Genomic DNA, 25,805 nt, shown 5'->3' with positions numbered 1-25,805 from the left:
TGTTAATGCACTTCATGCTCTACATGTTGACGTGAGATTTGACAAGGTTTTATTGTGTGTGCCTATTGTTAAAGTGCATCTACCTCAAGATATGATGAGACTGACTAATTTCAGCCTTTATTGTACCAATGCCAAAGTCAAGGCCCGCGGGCTGGATGTGGCCCGTGAGAAGGTTTTCTACGGCCCCTGGGATGATATTGCTTTATTATTAGATCCGGCCCGCAGCCCGCAGCAAGCCGGTGTGGGGAGCAGATGTGATCGGGTCCTTCGCGCATGCCGATGACGTCACGCTTTAAAATATATTGTAGCGTCTTCCAAGAACACAGATGTAGTTTAATTATCAAATTTTTATTAGTCTCACCTACTACTGTGTGCCGCAGCCGACGCCAATACAGCACGACAACCGTTCAGTCAAAAAAAGTGCAACGCATCCCCGCCTCCGCTCCTCTCCCATCCATCGAGCCGCGCGATGCATTCATTAACCTCGGAAACAACACAACTTAGCAAGACACAAATTCGACCACAACACAGATAACCCAATTCGTTACACTATTTCTGTAATATATTTCTTTGCATCTATGTTTGCCACCCCCTGGCTGTTGTTATAACGAACATTACCGCTACTTTTGAATGCTAACTATTCAAGTGATGAAACGTGTGAATGTGTATTGTATGTATTGTTTGGCTATTTAATTGCTTAAATACCTCCATCCATTATCTGTACCGCTTATCCTCACAAGGGTCGCGGGCGTGCTGGAGCCTATCCCAGCTGTCTTTGGGCAGTAGGCGGGGGACACCCTGAATTGGTTGCCAGCCAATCGCAGGGCACACAGAGACAAACATCCGCACTCACAATCACACCTAGTGGCAATTTAGAGTGTCCAATCAACTCACCATGCATGTTTTTGGAATGTGGGAGGAAACCGGAGTACCCGGAGAAAACCCACGCAGGCACGGGGAGAACATGCAAACTCCACACAGGGAGGCCGGAGCCGGGATCGAACCCACGACCTCTGAACTGTGAGGCGGACGTGCTAACCAGTCGACCGCCGTGCCGCCTTGCTTAAATACAGTGAATTGTAATGTTTAGGCATATTGTTAACTAATGATGATGTTGCTAGGTTAGTCTTTGTCTGTTGTTGCAGACCACAATAAATAGACGTGCCAAGTGGAATACGAGCCTGTGTTTTCTGACAGGAGCACCCACATTCATACCTTGCCACTCTAAAATAGAGTCATCTGGAAACATCATACCAATCATATGATCCTCTCCATTTACTTCACATTATGTACAGTTCATAGTAATCTTGCAGCCCAAGTAAACCACAAATTTGTTTCCAGTTTGGCAGGAGAAACCCAAATGTTCCGCTGCCCGGGCAGCGGCTTCTTCTCGGGTCATAAACGGAAGGGACGTACGAGCTGCCTCGCAAAAGTAGCAGTAATGTACTTTATTTTATTTTTTATTTAGTAACTCTGAATATAAAAACACAACAGCCAGGGGGGTGACTAACAGAGGCAAAGAAATATATTACAGAAATATAAAGCGTGACATCATCAGCAGGTGCGAAGGACCCGAGCCAATCTGAACATTTTAAAAAATTTCCCTCTGCTTGTCGCAAATTTTTTTATTTGGCCCTCCATCCATTTGACTGTGCACACCCAGGCCCACCCAGATTGACAGACTGCCCACCCAGTGATAGTCATGAAAAAAATATATACTTTTCAATTTTTTGTAAATTATTCTGAAATTATTTTTGAATTTGTGCATCGTTGTATTTTATTTTTATTTATTTTTTTTATTGTATTGAATATTTAGAATGGCATAATTGTGATTGGCGGCACAGTGGTTGACTGGTTAGCACGTCCGCCTTACAGTTCAGAGGTCGTGGGTTCGATCCCGGCTCCGGCCTCCCTGCCTGCGTGGGTTTTCCCCGGGTACTCCAGTTTCCTCCCACATTCCAAAAACATGCATGGTAAGTAGATTGGACTCTCTAAATTGCCCATAGGTGTGATTGTGAGTGCAGATGTTTGTTTCTGTGTGCCCTGCGATTGGCTGGCAACCAGTTCAGGGTGTCCCCCGCCTACTGCCCGAAGTCAGCTAGGATAGGCTCCAGCACGCCCCGTGATCCTTGTGAGGATAAGCGGTATGGATAATGGATGGATGGATAATTGTGATTGTCTAAGGAGGATCTGAACTTCATATTATTCAGTTTGTCATTTTATATGAATATACGATGTGTCGGGATAGGAGGATTGTGCTCAGTGAGAGAAATATTCAGGCCCACCCTGATTTTTCCAGGCCCACCCATTAGCCACGTTCTGGCTCCGCCCCTGTCCTATTGATATTATGTCTCAGAGATTGACCTTTTTACTAGCAGTTTGTGTTATATTTTTGTAACTGCAGATAATTTCAACTGCAATTCTGTGTTCTGTGTTTTTATTTGTAGATCTATATTTGGTAATTTGTTACAGTTTATTATATTATATGTTACTGAACAGTTGACAAGCTGTACCAGATGCAATTTTGGTGTCCGTCGCGAGCGTCAGCTGGGTCCCACATTGTCCCCCACAAGCATACTCCCTGCCCCACATCTGGTGAGTTTGGATCTGGTCACTCTACCTAGGCGTGTTGTCGTGGTGCGTGTTGTGAACAATTGTTGCGGTGGCTTGCTTGACTACAACATATTTCGTGCCTGAAGACCGACACGAGGCAAGGCAACTTACTTCCCCAGCTGGAGCATTTCTTTCTTGAGGCCTATTTGGTCATTTAGCTGCCAAACAATGCTGCATAATCCTCTCGCCAGAAGCATTTGCATTGGCATTATCGATACTTATTGTACATGTGTCACACGCATTATATCTCTATCCAGGTTATCTGGTTGATAAATATGCCAGTGCACAATAACTTTAAAAAAATATTTTTTTAAGTTATTAAATGTGCATTAAAATTCACCGTATTTTCAAATTCATGACAACAAAAACACTAACTTTTCACGACTGTAGAGAAAAACAAAAGATCATCATCCCTTTAAGAATTTTTTTAGGAAGGCTTCAGCTCGCGTCAAATAGGCCAAATGACATGACTGGTTGAAACCAATAAAGAGGAGGTATTTTAACAATTAAGAAATTGTACCCTCAGTTCTGTATATTCTGAAGATCTGAAAAAAATCAAAGCAAAACAGACAGGCAATATATGGATTAAAGCCAGACAACTTTGCGCTCCAAATTGTGACTATATAAAGCTTAATTTTTGTGCCCAGTGCACATGTGGCGTAAAGCATGGTGTAAATTGGTACAGGGATGAAATAGACTACATTTTGGTATTTTTGCAGATATGAGAGGCCCGCCTTAGTCCTTGACATGGTGGAAGAAGACATTAATTTGAGTCCTACAGCAGATCGAGGATCTTTACAAAGCCTGTATCCCACTGAGAGACAAACGTTTGCGAGTGTTTGCAAAGGTAGCGTATGTTAAGTTCCCTCCTCAGGGTTCGTTCAAGGTCACAAATGTTTACCAAACATTCTCCAGAAGTACACCAACAGTTTAAATGTTTTTCCTTGTTGCAAGGAAATTTTGAAAACGTTCAAACGTTTGTCCCTTAATGGGATGCAGGCTTAAGAAGGCAATGGACAAGGAAAAGTAGAATGCTAGTGGGCAAGACAACATCATGTCTCTGGTAGCTGAGGAAGATGAGTCAGACCTACTTAACACAGACGCAGTCACGAAGCTTGCCACACGGTTGTTGGAGCAGCAGAAATTGCATTACACAGCGCTATTAAAGAGTATGACTGACCACAGCAATACTCTTGTGCAAATAATGCTGAAAGCCTCTGATGAGCATATTGACACCATGACAAGGAACATCCAGGAATTAAACAGTTTACACCGAGAGAAGTGGATGACATCAAGACCAAGGTAGCCCAAAACACCAGCTAGAATTATGATCTAGAAAAAAAACTGAAGCTGGTCTGTAATGGATGAGTTTCGCTTGAAAGTAAGGTAAACTACCTCGATAATCAATTCAGGAGGAATAACCTTCGGTTTGACCCTGGGCTACCGCTGAGACGAAAGTCCGACAGGTATTTACCAATGTCCTGAAGCTAAACCCGGAGCATGTTAAATCCATCGCCATCGAGAGGACTCATGGGACAGGAAGGAGACACAAAATAAAGGCGCGGTGTTGGCCAATTGTTGTAAAATTCCTGACTTTCAGAGACAGAGAGTGGATCCTCACCATAGCGAGAGAAAAAAGGAGTATTAAAATGAGGGGCATTGGCCTACTGTATATCAATGAGGACCTCTCTGACTTGGTGAGACAACCTGTGCACTGTGAGGCGGATGTGCTAACCGGTCGGTCAGAAATATGCAAAGACTCAAATTTTTCTCCCTGTGAGATTGGTTAGGGGAGGCTAAAATACAATTTTATGCATGACTGCTAGACTTTAGAGGATCCTGCATCGAGGGGTTCTCGGAACACCAAAGTCAAATACCTTTCAGAGGCTTTTTAACAGCTTCTCTCCTTACATGCTACGCTACATTGTCATTAATTAAAGCTTTCTTTAATATGCCTTTGTCTGAACAAACCCGTTTTCTTTATGAGTCACACACAAGTTATTTAACCGTTGAAGGATTATCTTGAAATGTCTTGTGTTTTTATTCCTTTTTCAGGCATTTGACAATTCCAGTACACTTTTGCTCCATGAACTGCAAACAAACTGTAGCTCAATTTATGAAAAACTCAAATGTTTATCAAACACAAATCCTACATAACTAATCATTTGGATGCCAATGTACCAAACAGACTGGCTGTTTCATTTTAACTGAACAGTATTCTTTTGGTTTGTACTAATTTTGTTCTCTGCTGTTCCCCTATAGTATGGAGATTTGTGATCCAAGGAACAACATCACAATGTGCCCACTTTGTGATCGCGCTTGTAGCTACTGGAAACTTGTGACAGCATGTGGTACTGCCCGAGCCAGCCACCTCTTCGACAACCCAGCAACGGTCTTTTTCTCCATCTTCATGGCCTTGTGGGGTAAATACTAGTGTTGTTCCGATACCGATACTGGTATCGGGTGGTATCCCGATACCAGTATTTGCGAGTACGTACAAATAACGTGCCGATGCCATTTCCCGATGCTGTACTAGTAAAGAACGTTGAATGCAGCGCTTTGTATCTTGCTCCCTGCTGCTTTTTCATGTGTGTGTGTGGGGGGGGGGGTGTACAGGAGATACAATGTCGGTGATATGTAACTATAAGAAACTCCAGCTAGAGCGAATGTTGCAAGACGTGGAACCAAAGTGGCCAGGTTCAATACGTTAAACCTGATGCAAGATTTGAGAACGAAACATGTGAACAAGCACCAAGAGCATGCGGCGGCGGCGGCGGCAGCGAACATTAACAAGGGGAATTGACCGCAACAACAAACCCTGCTCAAATTACATTGAATGCAGCGCATTGTATCTTGCTCATTCACGACACTGGTGTGTGGTGACTGTTCAGTATTAGCCGTCGCTATTGGCCCAGAGTGGACGCTCTTAACCAATGGCGGGGCTGCTTTTTCATGTTGAGAGAAAAAAAAAACAGTGAGGTACAGGAGAAATAATGTCAGCGGCGATATGGAACTACTGTACTTCAACATAGAAATTCCAGCGAGAACAACAGCTAAGTGCAAAATTAGCGGTTCGAAAGTTGCAAGAGGTGGAACTAAAGTGGCCGGTTCAATACGTCAAACCTGATAAAACATTTGAGGACGAAACAATGTGTGAACAAGCACCAAGAGCTTGCAGCAGCGGGGGCAGTGGTAGCGAGCATGAACAAGGGGAATGGACCGCAACAACAAACCCTGCTCAATTTTGGATTTTGGAGTAGAGAAAACTTGTTGGTTTTTTGTACTGCTTGTTTTTGGTTTTGAAAGTGGATTTGGGAGCGGAAGTTGTTGCGATGTGTCACTAATACAGTACTCAAAACAAACTTTTATAATAATGTCCTATAGCTTTTGTAATTATTCCGACACAATCTCTCTCAAAGATACCTTGTATATATTATTTCTTATATTTTCCTGTTTCACAAAGGTTTTTAAGTCTAACCAAGCCATGATAGGAATGGTTTTATCAATCAATCAATCAATCACATTTTATTTATATAGCACTTTTCATACATAAAAATGCAACTCAAAGTGCTTTAAAACATTCAAAGCAAAACATTAAAAAAAAAAAAAAAATTATAATAAAAAATAAATAGATAATTAGAAAAAAAAAAAAAAAAGCAATGGTTTTACATCCAAGTGAGTGTGCAGTTCTTTAGAAGTACAAGAAAAAAATGCTCATACATTTTTTTTTTTTTTCTCAAAAGTCTGGTATCGGTACAGTATCGTCATCGGCCAATACCGCACAGCTGGGTACCGCACAGCTGGGTATTGGAATCGGTATCAAAAAATGGCATCGGAACAACACTAGTAAATACATTGCCATTTTTTTTTCTTTTAAAATAATATTGCATTATTAATACGCACAATTCCCTTTCACATAATACTTAAAGATTGTAAATCAAATCTTTTCTAATACTCAGCTTGACTCACCATTATTCATACAACACTTTCATAACAGCTGTAGCTGTAACAAAGCACTTTACAAAGTATATAACATAACACATGAACAATAATACAACCTAAACAAGCCATTCCCTCCAGGATTTCGCATGCATTTTTTGTGGTTGTTGCGGTCTAAAATGCTTGATTTCGCGGGCAATTTTCCTAAAATTTGCAATAAAAGTTGCGGAAAAGTTGCATTTTTTTTTTTGCTCAAAATCTCATTTGTTTACAATAAAGCAAACCTTTTCTACAACATTTTAAGTGGATTTTTACAAAAGATGTTTGACAAAGCAACAGATATTTATAAATGTGTATATTCTTTATTGAAAAAGGATACTTATCCCTTCTCAGTATCTGGAGTTGAATCAAATATGACAGCAACAGTCTTTTTCTCAATGTGGCTCCTCAGTGCTTCTTTCTGGTCGACTGCAACTACATTTTTTTTAAGCTGATGATAAACCAGAATGGAGTCCGCTGATAGTGTAGTGGTACACACGCCTGAGTTGTGTGCGGGCAGCGTGGGATCGATTCCCGCTCAGTGACAGTGTCTATGTGTGCCCTGCGACTGGTTGGCGACCAGTTCGGGGTGTAGTCTGCCTTCGCCCATTGACGGCTGGGATAGGCTCCAGCAACTCCCCGCGACCCTATATAGGATAAGCGGTTTGGAAGATGACATGACATGACATAAACCAGAATGGCTCCTCCATCGCTGACTTTCTCTCTCAGGGATCTTCTCATAGCTTGGTGCTCACTAACGGACAGTGGGATGTTGATAGCTTTACAGATCTTATAAGAAAGCGAAAACTTTTAGCAATCTTACTCTTTTTTCCGTAACTGCGTGCCTTGATAAAATGTAATATCACATCATAAGCCTGTACTGTGAAATAACTACAGGTGGGCAATGTATCAAATTTTCTAAACAATTTGTGAAGGTTGTTAGGGGCATGTTAAAACATGTAATATCCATCCATTATCTATAACGCTTATCCTCACAAGGGGTGCTGGAGCCTATCCCAGCTGTCTACGGGCAGTAGGCGGGGTACACCCTTGAACTGGTTGCCAGCCAATTGCAGGGCACGCAGAGACAAACAAATATTCACACTCACAATCACACCTAGTGTGAGTGTCCAATCAACCTACCATGCATGTTTTTGGAATGTGGGAGGAAACCGGAGTACCCGGAGAAAACCCACGCAGGCACGGGGAGAACATGCAAACTCCACACAGGGAGGCCGGGCCCGGAATCGAAACCATGACCTCCTCACTGTGAGGCGGACGTGCTAACCATTCGACCACCGTGCTGTCCATGTAATAGTACATTTACAATCATTTTTAGTGTTATTATAATAAAGTAAGGTTTTTACATTAGTAACATTTTGTATACGAGGGAATAAGTGATTCTTCAGTTGATAATGTCAAATTTGTCTGATGATTAAACTTGAACTAACACATTTAAGGCACGTTTGATGATTGATTTACGTCAGCATATTGCCCAACTCTAGGCTTAACACACGTTATTCACATACACATTTTACTTTGAGTTCCTCACCTTAATTCGTTCTGTACACTTCGATTCCGTCGCCTCCGTGAGGATTTGTAGAGAGTGCATGTGTCTTTCAAAACTTTTCACATGTAATTCGAACGATACAGTTGTGAAGTGCTTGTCGATGGATGGATTTCTTTTATAATCTCTTATTACACTGCATTTAGTACAAAATCGTTTACCCCTATATTCGTGCAGGACGTCCGGACATTGGTTTGCACGGTCCTAGTCCGTGTTTTTAGTTAGTAAATGCTTCACATTTTCTCTGCGCCACGTCTCTCTGCCGTCAACGTTCCTCATCGTCTGAAACAGGATGTGACGTAGAGATTTTCGTCTTCGTAAATTTAGCTCCCCCCTCTATTTCCAGTAAGGCGCCAGCGGAGCCATTTCAGACAAAATAACCTCAATTTAGGTGAAATATTCATTTTTTAAAACTGAGTTGTTGCGGGATTTTATTGATTTTGCATTAATAGTTGCGATTGCAACTTCACAAAATCCTGGAGGGATTGACAAGCTAACAAAATCTTTTTCTCCATTCCTACATACTCACTTTTGTTTAAAGCGGTTGTAAAAGTCTATTCCATCTATTCCAATAAGAGATGACATGGTATGAACATTTCGTATTGTGATGATCATGACCAAACTGATCACAGTTATTGGTATTATTACAATATTACTAAAATAAATCAAAGTGCAATTATAGGACTATGATTTAAAGATGCACTTTAAGCGTACAGTTTTCACAAGGTTCTAACTCATGAATTTAAGTTGAGTATCCATCCATCCATCGTAGACTTCTCTCCCAGTTCTTCCTGGGGAATCCCAAGATGTTTCTAAGGCAGCCAGAAGTCAGAAGCTTGATCTTATATTTTTATTTGCAACCTGCTCTGTCCTCAACCCTCGCTCCTGTCTTTAAATTTTAGCGTCGCCCACCAGTTTTTTTTAAGAGTTGAAGACACCAACAGAGGAGCAAGGAGGGACAAATGTCTGGGGAAACGAGACGTTCACTCTTCGATGTTGTCATTTAATGGAGACGTCAATTAAAGATATCCCATCATGAGTCTGAATTATTACCACTACCAAAAGGAGGAACTTGATGAAGCAGAATTCTAAAATCGATTCTAGCGCTAATTGGGAGCCAGTGTAAAGCCTTTAGGGCTGGAGTAATATGTTCTGATCTCTTTGTTGTGGTCGAAACTCGTGCTGCACCATTCTGAATGAGCTGAAGCTGTTTGATGCTCTTTCGAGGGAGTCCAGTAAGAAGACTGTTATAATAATCAAGTCTACTGTATTGTAGATAAAAGCATGGATACGTTTTTCCTGGTCTGCTTGGAGCATGCAACCCTTTAGTCTGAATTTGTTTTTCATCTGATAAAAAGCTGTTTTAGTGATTGATTTGATATGATTGCTGAAAGTCAGATCTGAGTCTGTCAGCTCTAATATTAAATAGAGCTAATCTTGAAGTGATAACAGGAGACACTGGCTTGTTCAGGTGTTGGCAAGCTATCATCTGTTAGTAGCTCTAAACTTTTTTTTGGTCAACTTCCAAACCGCTTATCCTGTACAGGGTCGCGGGGAGGTGCTGGAGCCTATCCCAGCTGACGATGGGCGAAAGGCAGACTACACCCCGAACTGGTCGCCAGCCAGTCGCAGGGCACACATACAGACACCGTCTCTGAGCGGGAACCGATTCCACGCTGCCCGCACAACTCTGGCGTGTGCACCACTACAGCATCAGTGACATAACTTTTTTCTTTTTTAATCAGTTACTTAGCGGACTTTCTGTCACTTGTAATCACAGGAATATCAGACGCTTCATTAACTTCAATGTGTCCTAACTTATTATGGGGACAAACATTGTTGATAGCAGGTAATATGCAGTCTGGGCCCAGTCCGGACTAGAGTTATGTTTCTTCACGAGTGGGAGGTCGGCAAGTAGGTGGCTGTTTGTTGAGTCTTGGTGGAGTCAGACGTTCGGTAAATAGCTGTTCGCTGAGTCTTGGGGTGGATCTGGTTGAATGATGAGCAGGATTAAGAGGTGAGAAAATGGGGGATGAAAGTGGTGTCAATTGAATTCCAATACGTATTGACATCTTGTCATGAGGGTGTTGTTTATAGACAATGGGTTTTGTGCAGTCAGGGCTCAGTGTTCGTTTGGGGGCAATGAACAATCTAGAGGTGGGTCCGTTGGTGGTGCTGTTTGGCAGAGTGAAGAAGACTCCAAAGTTTGGGTTGAGTCCAGCGGTGGGTGGGGCCTTGAAGTTTGGGCCAATGAGGAAAAATCTATCTGTTCTGGAGGGAAGGGTGTGGGGGATTGAGTTTGATTGCGTGCTTGTTGGTCCTTCGGAGTCGAGCCAGACTCTTGTCTTATCTGTTGTTGTGGATAAACATGGCCTTTGTTTTGGGAACATGGCGCCCCGGGACACACAATTTGGATCATGTTGGCAGTAGGGCTGCTATGATTACTCGACTAATCACGACGACGACGACAATTAATTTTAAACTTCGACGTGTCGTTTAATTTATATATTTATTTATTTGGCCCATTTTTCTCTCGAGACTGCCGCGTCTCGCTCTTCTCCTGCTGGCTGTTTTCCTATCTGCAACGCACATGCGCAGTGGTGGTAATCCGGGTGATATGTGATGTAAACAGAAGCATTGTGGGTAAAGTAGTGTAAGCCTTATACCACATATGTCAAAGTCAAGTCAAGTCGGGATGTGGCCCGTATGAAGGTTTTCTACGGCCCCTGGGATGATATTGCTTTATTATTAGATCCGGCCCGCAGCAAGCCGATGTGGGTAGCAGATCTGATCGGGTCCTTCGCGCCTGCCGAAGACGTCACGCTTTAAAATATATTGGAGCGACTTCAAAGAACACGCCGTCAGACGTAGTTTAATTATCATGTTTTTATTAGTCCAACCGGCTACTGTGGGCTGCAGCCAACGCCAATACAGCACTACAACCGTTAGGTCAAAAAAGAGCAACGGCTCTCCTGTTCGTCCTCCGCTCCTCTCGCTCGCATGCCCTCATCCAGCTACCCGCACGATGCATTTATTAACCTCGGAAACAAAACAGCTTGGCAAGACACAAATTTGACCACAACACAGATAACCCAATTCGTTACACTATTTCTGTAATATATTTCTTTGCATCAAGGTTTGCCACCCCCTGGCTGTTCTGCATGCTAACTGAAGACTTCAAGTCACTTTTCGTGGCTTTCAGAATCGGATTGTGGTGAAAAGTTCATCCATCCAAAAAGTTATTTGGAGTAAAACACACTTTATTAGAAATACTTCATGTTAGATATCTCACGTTGTTTTATTATTAGTAATTGTTGGCATTTGATAAATTCATTGAGTTTCGACGTAGTGTGAGATGTCCCACACTGTGAGCAGGCATTGAACGCTATACGAGCGCTAAGTCTTGATAGTGAGACTTTTTTTTCTCTTTCCTCCTGCGACACGGCTTGTAGTTTGTTCGTGCCAGCAAACTCAGTAGTTGCAGATTGCCCGTGTTTCACCACGTGTGTTGTTGTGTGTAAATGTTAAAAGGTGAGTTTGATAATTTAAGTTTGTGTCAGGTAACTGCTGTACATAATAGCCTAGGTATGTTCTCATGAATGATGTCACGTTGATGAACACTAGTTAGTTATTTTGGCTCATATGCTAACTATTCTAGTGATGAAACGTGTGAATGTGTATTGTATGTATTGTTTGGCTGATTAATTTCTTAATACAGTGAATTGTAATGTTTAGGCATATTGTTAACAAATGGATATGCATTGGATGATGTTGTTAGGTTATTCGTTGTCTGTGTTGTTGCAGACCACAATAAATAGACGTGTCAAGTGTAATACAGGCCTGTGTTTTCTGACAGGATCACCCACATTCATACCTTGCCACTCTAAAATAGGGTCAGCTGGAGACATCATACCAATAATATGATCCTCTCTGTTTTACTTCACATTATGTAGAGTTCATACAATCTTGTAGCCCGAGTCAACCAGCAAATTGTTTCCAGCTTGGCAGGAGAAACGCAAACGGAAGTGACGTACGAGCTGCCTCGCAAAAGTAGTAATGTACTTTATTTTATTTTTTTATTTAGTAAGTCCGAAGATAAAAACACCACAGCTGGGGGGTGCCAAACATAGACGCAAAGAAATATATTACAGATATATATAACGTGACATCATCAGCAGGCGCGAAGGACCCGATCCAATCTGGACATTTTAAAAAATTTCTATGAACATCGAAACATCAGTCTGGCCCTCGGCTTGTTACAAAATGTTATATTTGGACCTTCGTCCATTTGACTTTGACACCCCTGCCTTACACTGTAAGGGCTAATTCGTGTTGGCAACAGAGTCCGAAAGTTACGGCGCATTTCACCAAATATACTCAATACAATGCAAACCTGCCTTTCATGGCAGCACGATGGGGATGCAAGATCATTTAAAAAAGGGAAGCAAGTTATGGCTTACGCCTGCTTTCATATCTGACATAGGCACAGTTGTGTCTAGAAGCTAGCTGCAGTTAGCATACACACGTTACGGTGTGTTTGATGTAACGCTACTATTTGGTAAGCTAACACGTCGTAGCGTCTTCTATGGACTAAGCAGCCATTATTCAGTAAACTCACGTTAATTAACAACCAAAACTCTGTGTGCTTATGTCTGTGGTGGACATCGAAGCAGGAAGCGCACGCTTGCTCTCTCTCTTTCTCTCTCTCTCACTCGCGAACGGAGTGATGCGTTCATGAACTGGGAAATATCAGCACTCAACACAAAAACGACATATGAGCCACTCATCGGCATCACATAACAATAAAACCCATAGTTAAGTTGTTGTTGTAATATACTACGTTACAGTGCAAAAAAAAGGTCTTCCTTTTTATGTTACAGGTGCATACCACATTTTGATTGTGTAGATCGATTTACTACTTTTAAACTATGCAGACTAGTGAAAAAAAAAACAACCTTTTTGATAAAGTTTGAATTAACACAAAATTAAAAACCAATACAAGTGTTTATTTTAGTTTTCTTTAGCACAGAGCATTTTTCCAATTTACTCCTCTGGTTTCACTACCTTCTGTTAAAAAAAAAGTATTGGTGCCCAAGAAGAGTGAAATAATAATACAAGTACTTCTTTTTGTATTCATAGATAATTTCACTGTATTAGTGCTACTCTGCATAATATATAGTTTTGGTTCCATTTGAAAATGCACTAAAGAATTACAGCTAAAAATGTTGCGGCCAGAGTATAGCCATCAAGTTAAATCGCTCCCTTATTTATAAAGATGTCAGGAATGATAGCTTAAGCTTCAAAGTTTAATACAAGTTAAATGTACTATTGTTTTATCTTCATGATTAGTTTGTACATAAAGAATTTAAGCTGTAAGCGAATTATGCTTATTATAAGAGCAGCAGCTTGCTGCTGCGATTTGCCGCGATTTATATATTATCGACTATATATTAGTCGACTAATCGTGCCTCCTGTTAGTGATTAGTCGACTAGCAAAATTATCGTTTGTGGCAGCCCTAGTTGGCAGTCAGTAATTTGGTCTCCTGCTGATTAAGATAACTCCTAGTTGGCAGTCAGTAATTTGATCTCCTGCTGATTAAGATAACTCCCATCGTAAGGGCAAAGATGGCGACATTCATTCCGAAACGATGGAAAAATTGTCGATAAAATTCACTGAATGAGAAGCACAAATGTTTCTCGACATTATCCAGCTGAAGCGCTCATCTCCTGGCCTGACCATAGTTGGAGGCCCACTCAGAAGTACTTCGGCATTCAGAGTTTTCATTTTTTGTAGAAGTTTGACAAAGTCTTTCTTCAGTATCTCTAACTGTTTTTTCAACACAAAAACCTCATAATCATGCATGTTTATGGATAAAGATGTATTTTGGCCACCCTTAACCTATGTCACAAGTAGCAGTGTTTTCAGTTGTCTCGGAAATACACGAAGACGTTATCTATCAAACAGTTTTTTGACACTGACAAATGCTGTGCAATTTTAGATGAAGTTCTAATTTGTATGGCTAGAGGAGATGGCCACCATCTCCCAAAAAGGCTGCAACGTGCAGTGATATTTTGCACTGGAATACTGGAATATTTTTATTAAGATATTAATATATTTTAACCATTATTCACTTTTATGTTTGCCGTTATACAAGATGTCTATTTCAGTGGGCCACCACCGTTTGCTCTGTCAATAAGGGTTGATTGTACAATTATCTAAAATTTTAAATCTATAACTTTTTAAAAATTGGTTTTTAAAGCATGGCTGTTTCAACATGCGAGACATATAAAACCAAGGCGGCACAGAAAAATTGGCCAAATAGATTTTTTTTCCAATCATCTTTACCGTTATTGTTTAATTACTGTGTAGTATATGAAAAATACAGATATAGTTTACGATTTTATTATATTTATTATATATTCATTCATTCATTCATTATCCCTACCGCTTATCCTCACAAGGGTCGCGGGCGTGCTGGAGCCTATCCCAGCTGTCTTCGGGCAGTAGGCGGGGGACACCCTGAATTGGTTGCCAACCAATCGCAGGGCACACAGAGACAAACATCCGCACTCACAATCACACCTAGGGGCAATTTAGACAGTCCAATCAACTTACCATGCATGTTTTTGGAATGTGGGAGGAAACTGAAGTACCCGGAGGAAACCCACGCAGGCACGGGGAGAACATGCAAACTCCACACAGGGAGGCCGGAGCCGGGAAAAATCCCGAAGTTCTAAATACTTAATTTGTTTAAGACATATAAACTCAAGACAAGTAAATTAATTTCTTCGTCAGGAATTATTTACAACTTGATTAAAATGAGTGTTTAGAACAAATTATCTAAAAGTGAGTTAGTTCAACACAATACTTCTGAGTAACATGAATGTTTGTGTTTACAGTGTGGCAAACATTTCCTGCTCCATCCTCAGGAAGTAGTAACAATGTAACAAATGTGACAATGTGGCTGGGTTTAATAACATAGTGCATATCTTTAGTTAGATGTTGTCTCAATAAGAGCGTGGTCAAGGTAAATGTCTCGCTAATGATAAAAAGATCATGGTCGTTTGTTAAAACAATGCAGGGACCGTTCGTGGCACTCTAAAAATCAGGGTATGGAACAAAACTATGGTTGCACTTAAAAATAAAATAACAACAACTGGAAACTGAGGAAACTGAGGCACCCATCCTTTGCTGCACTTGTTTGTACATCAATGGATACTGCAATAACTGCTTTTACACAGTGCGGCAATGCACCATCCAATTTGAAAGAAAAATTTGAAAGAAAAAATATTAGTTTCGTTTTGTCTCTATCTTGCCGCACCAAAACTGAGGTCAATGACCTTTACAATCTATCATCTGAATAAGGGGTAGCCATAATCTAAGATAATGCTGTGCTTAACACTAAAATAGTGGAGTGGAGAATTGCATTTTTTGTTTCTATTCCCCACTACAATTATTTTTCCAGCACACAATTGTGTCCCAATTATTTGACTTGTTGTTTCTACATTCGTAGTTTTTTTTTTAACTTTGTGCTCTTCTTCAGCCAAATGTTATAATAATGAACACGAATAGTTCCGCCTTGTCGCAGGGTCAGACAATAGAGGAGCAGAGGGCCCAGGTGCCCCTCCCTGATGTCTGCGCCGCTGCTCAAGTCACATTATCTTCGTTTCTTACTTTTTGCCCATTAAACGCTTCTGCTTTATGATTGATTCCTGTAACACGGCTACTTTATGTGTAATTAACTTAAACAACCATTAAAAACATGTTCAGCTATCGATGTGTCTAAATATTGGATCTTATCAGGATCCTGTTTTTCAACAGACTTCCAATCATTAGATTGCTTTTTATGATTTAAATTTACCACCCATTTTCCCCATTGTATAGACAATTTTGTCCAGTTTGCTAACACCTAGGGTGTTCAAAAAACTGGATTTTTATCAGCAATTCAAATTTCCTGTTGTGGTAATTCTCACTTCAACCTTTTCGGGTGGAGAATTCTTGCTTCTGCATCCACACCAGTCTGCTGTTCATAATCCTACTGCATAATATGGAATAAAATACCTCGTGGTATTTTAATTCCCAATCACTGTTCACTTACACACTTCACACAGGGTTTCACAAATGATTTGCACAAACAAACACACACAGAATTTAAGTGTACACAGGTCTTCGCCATCCTTTTCTTTTTCACAGTTTTTTTTCTTTCTCGTTTAGTTCTTATTTAATCCTGCAGGTTTATTGTTATTATTTTTATTATTGTTATTTCTTTTTTTTTTAAGATGGCCAGCAAAGTCATATCTTGTTATCCAAAGGTTTAAGTGTTGTATTTTGGAAGGACAGGACACCAAGCAAGTGGGGCCTAGATATGGAAAAGCTAAAGCTAAACCCACAAGCTAATAAAGCTAACAAGCCTAATAATAGAAACCTAACACATGAATCATGATATACATTATTATTCTTACATTCCCCCCTATTTTTATATAATATAAAGCTAAACCTACAAAGCCAATAAAGCTAACAAGCCTAATCTTGAAAAATCTAACACATGAATCATTATGTACATTATTATTCTTACACAAACATTTTTGTAACATAATGTGCCTGTATGTATGTTCCCTCTCTCTCTGTTTTTTTGAGAGACAGCCGGTGGTTTTGTCTTTTCCTCCATGCTCTTATGACTTTCCTTTGCTCTCTGTTGGAGAATTCATTGATAGACTTCAGCTTTCCTTCTTCCTTCCATCTCTTATTTCTTTCTCTTTCCTTTATTAAATATTCTTTGGATTTCACTGGGTCATTCTAACCCTTCACCTGTACTCTGTCTCTGCTAGGCTTTTTGGCATTTTGTTGTTGGAATAGAATATAGTTAAAATCAGGAAGATCTATGTATGACATATGTATCTATGTATTTTATGATTCAAAACTTACTTTATTCAAAAATAAACATCATATTGTCGTTACCAAAACCATTATGTCACTACCGAAACGTTTCTGTATATTTCGGTAGTGACTGTTTCAGTTTGATTTTTCCCTTAAGATAAAATATGGAATAAAATATTGTTAAAGTCAGAAAGATCTATGTATGACATATGTATCTATGTATTATATTATTTAAAACTTATTTTATTCAAAAAGAAACATCATATTGTCACTACCGAAACCATTATTTCGGTAGTGACCGTTTCGGTAGTGACATTTTATGATAGTTGTTGACAATACTCAACAATGCTAGGCACAACGTGGCAACCACAGACAGTTTTGAGCATGTGTACAGAGATAGAAAATAGTACATTTAGCATTAAAATCAAAAGTGCTCATTTTATTGCCGGAATGAGGTGTTCGGTAGTGACGGTCCTTAGAACCACATGCTGATTTTCAGAAGACTTTGGCGGGCACATAACCTAATAATGCTGTCAACTAATTACTCGCCATGTGGCCAGTGATGAACATGAAGGTAGTAATGTCTCTTACTGGTGAAATTTCTGGGGATGTCACTAAAACCAAGCCCTGCCTACAGACAAATAATCTTTGCGTTTTGGTACTGACATGAAAAGTTGGGACAGGTTTTTTACATAAAAACTTCTAATTTAAAAAAATCTACAAAATCTATGTAAATCTTTCACCATACATTTTAAAGCAACTAAAATGTTCGATTAAAGTAAAGTATTTTGTAAATTGGCAAAAATCTTCTACATTTTTTTTTTCATGAATTGAAATTCAGGAGTTAGAGATTGGGACAGCCACATCCCAATAGGAAGTGACATAAAATATGACTTTTGATACATTCAGTTTAATAGTATCTCAATTAATGCCTTGTGGTAAAATAGATCATAATATATGACTAAATATGCAAGGTCTGAACACTTCATTGTTTTTTAAAATTTGATTTTCATTGTGGGACTGCGATTTCAACCAATTCGGTAGAATGGCTCATATACAAACTTAATTACTTCCTATTGTATAAACCAATGATGTCGTCAGCGACATGTTAACGTTGACAAGACTTTTAACACATTAGTTTTGACTATTGAAAAATAATCTAAAGTTATGCAAACCTTATACTTTATTATGAGTTTTACGTTTAGCTCTGTATGTTTCATTGTGTAGCTGTTCTCTTCATGGAGCACTGGAAGAGACGACAGATGCGCCTTAACTATGTTTGGGACCTGACAGGCTTTGAAGAGGAAGAGGAGGTGAGCTGAAGCACAATATAATTATATATATTGAATATATTTTTATAGATGCTGTCCAGAGTTTTACAAATCTCTATGTTAATATTCTTTTTGTACAAATCATGTATCATTTCCAAAGTCACACATCAAAATATAATTCCATTACATTTTACACTGGTCTGCATCCCTCTCCCCCCCAAAAAAAATGTGTAAATAATGTATCCATATATATTTGTGGATCTGAAAAACACATGAAAATCGCGGATGTTTTTGTGTGAATAATTTTGACACAAATCTCTCCCCGTACATTCTTGTTTATTCTGAGATGCAGACCAGTGTTATGATTACGAGTTAATTAAATTAATTTTGTGAAAAGTAATAATCTACAATTAAATTACCTTTTTAGTTTGTTGTAACAGCCTACTGTAATTATAACAGTGAGATAAGTTAGCCATGACACCAGTTAGAGCAAGAGGCGCTGTTTTGCAGGGGTTTCACACGTTGGTTATGAGCCACTTGAGCATGGTGAAATAATAAATGAGATTCTAAAGTGATGCAAAATTATGAACGTGTTCAGCAGAATATAAAACGTCCATTTCATACATATTGAGGTATTGAGTCACAATGTGGCTTAATAATTTGGCACTATAGCAGTGTAAGACAGTTACCTGATTTCTTAGGCAAAGCAAAAGTCAACCCAAACATTCTTTTCAAGAATATGTTCCCAGCAGGCACACTAGTTGAAACACTGCATTCTGATTAATTTTGCATTTGTGGAATATACAGTAAGTTAAGCAGCAAAATGCACTCATTTTTAGCCATCTCTGGGGCCGGCCATTTTGTCTTCTCTCACTGAAAATTACATCACAACTGCTCACAACGACCAATCACGGCTGACCTGTTTTCTGAATCTGAGGCGTGATTGCTTGTTGTGAGCAATGTCATTTTCAGTCGACAGAAGACAAAATGGACGCCCCCAGAGATGGCTAAAAACGAGTGCATTAACACTTATTCCACAAACGCAATATTTATCAGAATACCCAGTTTCAACTAGTGGGCTTGCATAGAACATTTTCTTGAAAAAAAAATGTTTGCGTTGACTTCCGATTTAAGTAAGACTATTTAGTATTTGTAGGGAATATATGTGTTTTATTGTAGCGTTTAAATCAAATGCAGTATGTAAAAAAGAAAACCTGTTTCAGAAAAAGTTCCAAAATCTCACAAAATGCTGACTACTACGTGAATATATTTTTTCCACTATTATTAAAACAGCTGACTTTCTGTAAATGTACTGTATGAATTGTTGTATAAACATATAAACAATGGCTGACATGTTGTCCCTTTCTTGTTTATGGTGTACTTTACAGGAGGAACATAAGGTTTGACTTGCTTTACCTTTTACCTCTATTAACACTTTTTAGTAAGTCTTCAGTGCAAGTTTTACTACTTTTGTAATCTCGACATTATCTGCTTCCTTTCTGTCAATGCTTGGGGCAATATTTTTCAATATTGGATTTCTTAGCCCTTTTTGCGAAACATTTATTGTCTTTCTGCATTCTATTTGTTACTGCAGGCTGCTATATGGGTGCATGGCTGCATATGAACATTATCTAAGCATGGGATATAAAGTAAATATTATTTTTGCTCTCAGTAGATGCATTTCAGCAAAAGAAGCTGTCAGTATAGCAGTATAGCATAACCCTAACCCATAGCATATTATAGTTAGTGGATCTGCTAATGTAGGGAAATGCTGATGAGCAAAGGCTGTAATAATGTGGTAATACAACCATCAATCAATTACCTATACTGCAGTTAAGGTATGTGTGTTTATCTTATTCGACTTAACCCATTCGTGACTAATCGCCTGTGTGCCAAGTATACGGCAACCATTCACATCCACACCTAACGCTGATTTAGATACTAAAAAGTTTACTTTACTGGTATGTGAGATATGTGCATTCAAGCAGGGTGGCATTTCTGGGTAGGGGGCAATGTGTCTCCTCCCCAAAAAAGGTATATCAATTGGTGTTTTGTTAGTTTCATCAAAAGTAAATCATTGGGGTTCGTGAAGGAAATTTCTAATCTTCTCTGTAAAAAGAATGAAGAAGCACAAATAAAGACAAAATGGACCAAAACCCCCATTTGTTGCTCTAGCAAATAGCCGAGTGCACTGCATCAGACGTCTGAACAAGACCAGGCAGATGTGTGGTGCTAACCACACCCGCATACATAAGTGGACTGTTTCCAGCTAGGTCACCTGTACTTATGTCACCATAATGAACCCTTTAAAGCGGAAGTCAACACAAACATTTTTTTTTCAAGATTATCTTCCCAGCAGGCACACTAGTTCATTCAGGCATTCTGATAAATATTACGTTTGTGGAATATAAATTAAGCAGCAAAATGCACTCGTTTTTAGCCATCTCTGGCGCGGCCATTTTGTTTTCTGTCGACTAAAGATGACATCACAACTGCTCACAACGATCAATCACGGCTCAGATTCAGAAAACAGGTCATCCGTGATTGGTCGTTGTGAGCAGTTGTGATGTCATTTTCAGTCGACAGAAGACAAAATGGCCACCCCCAGAGATGGCTAAAAACGAGTGCATTTTGCTGCTTAATTTATATTCCACAAACGCAAAATCAATCAGAATGCCGTGTTTCAACTAGTGGGCCTGCTGGGAACATATTCTTTTAAAAAATATGTTTGGGTTAACTTTCTCTTTAAGTGACTATGCTATTGTTAATGTTGGTGCTCTACTCTGCACATGCTGAATCACAACACACAAGCTTAGCACATGCTGTGTCACTAAAAAACAAAGAGGCTAATGAGCTGTTTAGGGTAAGAATAAATGCACTCAAATGCTGGCTGTAGTGAACCAAGGTCAGATTGCTTTCACATCACATCAGAACCACACTAGAGTACAACTGGAACACTACCAAGACCAACACGGTTGATTTTTTGTTTTGTTTTTTTGGAACCAGAGTCTCCCGACTGTGTTCACACCTGTCCAACTGAACTGCACCAATGAGGGACACAAACTAGAGCACAGTTAAAATGTGCTAGTGTGAACGCAATCCTCAGTGTGGATGTGTCTGATGCAAAACTGTGTACTATAGTAAACTTGCAGTTGAAACTGTGAGTGTCTCCCAAAATAATGTCGTTACCCATGTGTTTCTGTTTTGATGATTTAATGTTGGTTCAGTAAATTTCTCTCACCTTATTATTTTGTTTGGCCTATTTCATATATGATTCCATTTTTATTAATGGACCTTTACTCACAGCCTTCTCTCAATGATAATATTTGCGGTAACTAACATGATAAAGTGATGTCTTTTTCAGGACCACAACCGAGCAGAGTATGAGTTCCGTGTCATGCAAAAGGCATTGAGACAGGAAAATTCAATCTCTAAGGTAAAATAACTGGGGAAATGTTTCCATCAATCTATAACATATTTTAAATGCTATTATGTCAAAGAAACTGCAAATATGACGTAATTTGTAGTCTAATGTGTCTCCTTTATCCTGTTCGTGGTTATAGGCTGTATAACTTATATACTGTGTTAAATAATTTATAATCATCATCATCATCATCAATTAAATAATTTAATATCAATAATCCAGGCAGCTCCAGAGGCAGTGTTTTTATGTTGCTATTTTTGTTTTTTTACTCGTGTGTTTTTATTTTAGGATGAGAAAGTGAAGCTGACATGTACAGACAGACTGCCAGCTTACTTGAATACTGTGGCCATGATGGCTTTCATGGTGAGTAACACGTCTCTTTCAGTTAGATTCTTTAACAGCCTTATTGAAAGAAATCTTTTAACAATATGCTTTGTACTCCTAATGCTTGATTCAGTGTGCATAATTTAAATGAAATTAAAAGTGTTTCTTTACATTTATCTCATAACATTAAAGCCAAAAAACAGCCCAAAAACAATCAACTTTCAATTTTACCGCTATTGTACAATCCATGCAATTGTATCGAATATTTCTCTGCTTTAAAGAGTTTGATTAATTTTTTGCGAGCTCGAGGGATAATGCCTGCATCAACCTCATCTACCGCTCATAAAATTAAAGAGGCACCTCTGCGGTTTATTTATAAACTTAAAGTGGAAGTCAACACAAACATATTTTTTTCAAGAATATATTCTATGGGCGGCACGGTGTTCGACTGGTTAGAACATCCGCCTCACAGTTTAGAGGTCGTGGGTTCGATCCCGGCTCCGGCCTCCCTGTGTGGAGTTTGCATGTTCTCCCCGTGCCTGCGTGGGCTTTCTCCGGGTACTCCAGTTTCCTCCCACATTCCAAAAACATGCATGGTAAGTTGATTGGACTCTCTAAATTGCCCCTAGGTGTGATTGTGTGTGCGGATGTTTGTCTCTGTGTGCCCTGCGATTGGCTGGCAACCGATTCAGGGTGTCCCCGCCTACTGCCCGAAGACAGCTTGGATAGGCTCCAGCACGCCCCGCGACCCTTGTGAGGATAAGCGGTATCGATAATGGATGAATGAATATGTTCTATGCAAGACCAGTAGTTGAAACAAGGCAATCTGATTAATATTGCGTTTGTAGAATAAGAGTTAATCCACCCATTTTTAGCCATCTCAGGGGGCGGCCATTTTGTCACTTCTGTCGACTGACAATGACATCACAATTGCTCAGGGCTCAGGTAACGACCAATCACAACTGACCTGTTTTCTGAAGCTGAGCCGTGATTGGTCATCACCTAAACTTCCCGGTAGGCTCCAATAGACTTTTTTGTTGGTTTTGGGTTGTTAATATATCGTCAGCCTCTTAAAATAATGGCCTAAGTCATATTTTGACCAAATTAATTTTTTTGCCTTAAGCATTTTTTCAGGAAACTGTCCACCTCTGGTGAAATCGGCAGCATCCTTAGTTAGACAGATCATTCAATTTTACACCTGAAACGAAATTATTAATGCATGTAACATCATCAGAATGGGGTTCAGTTTTAAGTCTTAAAAAACAAAAAAAAATGTCTTAAGCGATTATTTTAAGAGGGTGACGATATGCCTTCCAATTTTCAGAGACCTAGTTGAAATGTAGAACCGGGGGCTGTTTCATAAAAAGTTTATAGAATACATTTCTGAACCATTTTTTCATATCTTTTCACACATTTTAAACCATCAAAATCAGCGCACTTTTTCAGTGTTCGATTAAATGAAAAACTTTTCTGAACTTTTCATCTTTTACATGCTTGAATGACACATGCAAAGTTTGAGGATGATCAGAAAAAATCTCTAGGAGGATTTCTTTGGCCTCTTAAGAGGCCAAAAATGGGGCAAAATTTGATTTTGTCAAATGGCGGACTTCCTGTTAGGCGTCGAATATGGCTCCAGACTTGTTTGTAGGTCTCAGGCTGTTTTATCTCCCAATTTTTGTAGCTCCAAGTAAAGCATACAAACGGGGCTGCTTTGTTGGGGCGCTACTGAGGCATTTATTGAAAATCGCATAATTACCCCCTGAAATATTGAATGTTGTGCCAAGCCTGATATGTAACCAAAGTTTCAAGAGGTTTCTTTAAAAAATGTTTACACCCTTAAAAACAGTGTTGCTTTCTTGGCGAACAGCACGTTCGTAACACTGTTCTGAGTAAATTTGAGGTAGATCTGATTAAACTGCTAGGAGAAAAACATCAAAGAATAAAACGTGTATTTCCTTCTGCCAGTACGTAGGCACTACCCAAGCAGCGGCCACTGCAATGTCCCTATAGTTTTTGTAGAATTGAATTTGTTTTATTTTTTTCTCCATCAAGAATCACATTTTTGAGACCCTAAACATGCACTCATCGAGCCAGGTGTAAGTTGTCATTAATAATGAAAACAGAGTACAAAAGAAATACAAAATGGCAAACTTCCTGCTTGGTTCCAAATACTTTTTTGTACGTTGTGGGCTGTTACATCTGCCTCTCAATTTTCTTAGATCTAGGTGAAACGCACAACCGAGAATACTTCATTAAGAAGGAATTTTGAAATGTTGTGTGATGTTTTTCCCTGTTGTTGTCCAAGGTGTTAAGATGGTATAGCCAAAGGTTGAGGTCAGTCGGGTTAACCGTCTAGGACACAGGGACAAAAGTATGACTCTTGTAAATGTGGAAAAATTGGGCCAAAAGTGTACATTAAAATATTTATAAGAGACTTCCTGTACAAATTAAAAGGTATGGGTATCCAAGTCCTTTTTTGTATGTCTGAGGGTGCTACACGTGCCTCCCAATTTTCGTTTTCGTAGGTTAAACATACTGGGACAGGGCTACGTTAAACCACATTAGGGGGCGCTACAGACCCTTTTTTTGTACTTGTGTATGGCAACTTTAAACTATCACATTTTTTGCCAGGTCCCATGTGTGTTCATAGTTTGGTGAGTTTTCGTTCACGTTTGGTGTTTCATTTAAGTTACAGCAGATGCCGATAAGTCATAACCGTCAGCAAACTTCACTAACAGCCGTCCTATATGTTTTCTTGCATTTGGCTTAATGTGAGCAGAGAGTATAGCCCTATGCACCTCAAAATGCATGTTCTTACTTGTGTCAGCCTTCACATCGTTAATAGACAACAGTGGGCCTGTTCTATTGGCTATTCCTACCTTCTGCTAATTCATACCTCTGTTTAAGAAAAATGCTTAGTTCACTTTTATTGTTTTACTAAATTTATGTGGAAAGCATCTCAAAACCTTTCCAAGGCAAGAGGTGGGAACCCTGGGCATTTTTTAAAAATTGTGAATCAGCTGCATAACATGTTCCCTGAAGATGTTAACGTTTAAAAACTTCAATTCAGAATTTCTCAGAAAAGCAGTGATACAGTAATTTTTCACAGGTTTCTGTTGTTAGATGACACATTGTTTGTTCTCTTTCTCCTTACTTATAGATCTCAGTGACATTTGTCATTGTCTTTGGTGTTATTCTCTACCGGATTAGCATTAAAACAGCTTTAAAGTTTAGTACCTACCCTGCAGCAGGGTACAATGTCCGAGCCACTGTCAAAACAACAGCTGCCATCATCAACCTTATTGTCATCATCGTCTTGGATGAAATCTATGGCGCTATCGCACGCTGGCTCACTGTCCTTGGTAAGAAAAAAACATACAAGGGGATGATTGGATTCTGGAGCAAAACACAAAATACTAGTCTCTAATGTTATTGTGTGTGTAATGGATAATTATCTTAGAGGCATATTTAATTAATTTTAGTATTCAATAGCAATTAAATGCATTTTTCCCAATCTTTTGCAGAGGTTCCAAAAACAGATAAAAGCTTTGAAGAGCGGCTTATCGTCAAGACCTTTGTTTTGAAGTTTGTCAATGCCTTCACGCCTATTGTTTATTTGGCTTTCTTTAGAGGGAGGTAAGAAATCACACACACAATTTGCATAGCTGCACTTTTTAATTACCATTTATTACTGTCACTTTTACAAAGTTCAAGTAGTGCATCAAAAATGACTTAATTGTATATTTATTT

The 25,805-nt window shown here is 39.3% G+C and overlaps 1 protein-coding gene across 7 annotated transcripts in view; it reads left to right on the top strand.

Annotated features, from left to right (window-relative positions):
- Positions 1-25,805, top strand: part of ano1a (anoctamin 1, calcium activated chloride channel a) — a 113,682-nt gene that overhangs the window by 56,848 nt on the left and 31,029 nt on the right. For 6 of the 7 annotated variants that reach the window (XM_086026911.1, XM_086026909.1, XM_086026906.1 and 3 more), the window contains 7 exons: positions 4,876-5,036; positions 18,264-18,349; positions 19,696-19,707; positions 21,672-21,743; positions 22,020-22,094; positions 25,216-25,417; positions 25,580-25,691. In XM_086026911.1, the coding sequence (XP_085883037.1) occupies positions 4,876-5,036; positions 18,264-18,349; positions 19,696-19,707; positions 21,672-21,743; positions 22,020-22,094; positions 25,216-25,417; positions 25,580-25,691 (720 nt within the window). The remainder of the gene's footprint in view (positions 1-4,875; positions 5,037-18,263; positions 18,350-19,695; positions 19,708-21,671; positions 21,744-22,019; positions 22,095-25,215; positions 25,418-25,579; positions 25,692-25,805) is intronic. The other variant, XM_086026907.1, reaches the window with a different exon arrangement.

The sequence above is a fragment of the Filicampus tigris genome, chromosome 3, assembly GCF_054856515.1.
Source record: "Filicampus tigris isolate MCC_2025a chromosome 3, RoL_Ftig_1.0, whole genome shotgun sequence".
Classification (NCBI taxonomy): domain Eukaryota; kingdom Metazoa; phylum Chordata; class Actinopteri; order Syngnathiformes; family Syngnathidae; genus Filicampus; species Filicampus tigris.
This window is presented reverse-complemented; position numbering and strand designations above follow the sequence as displayed.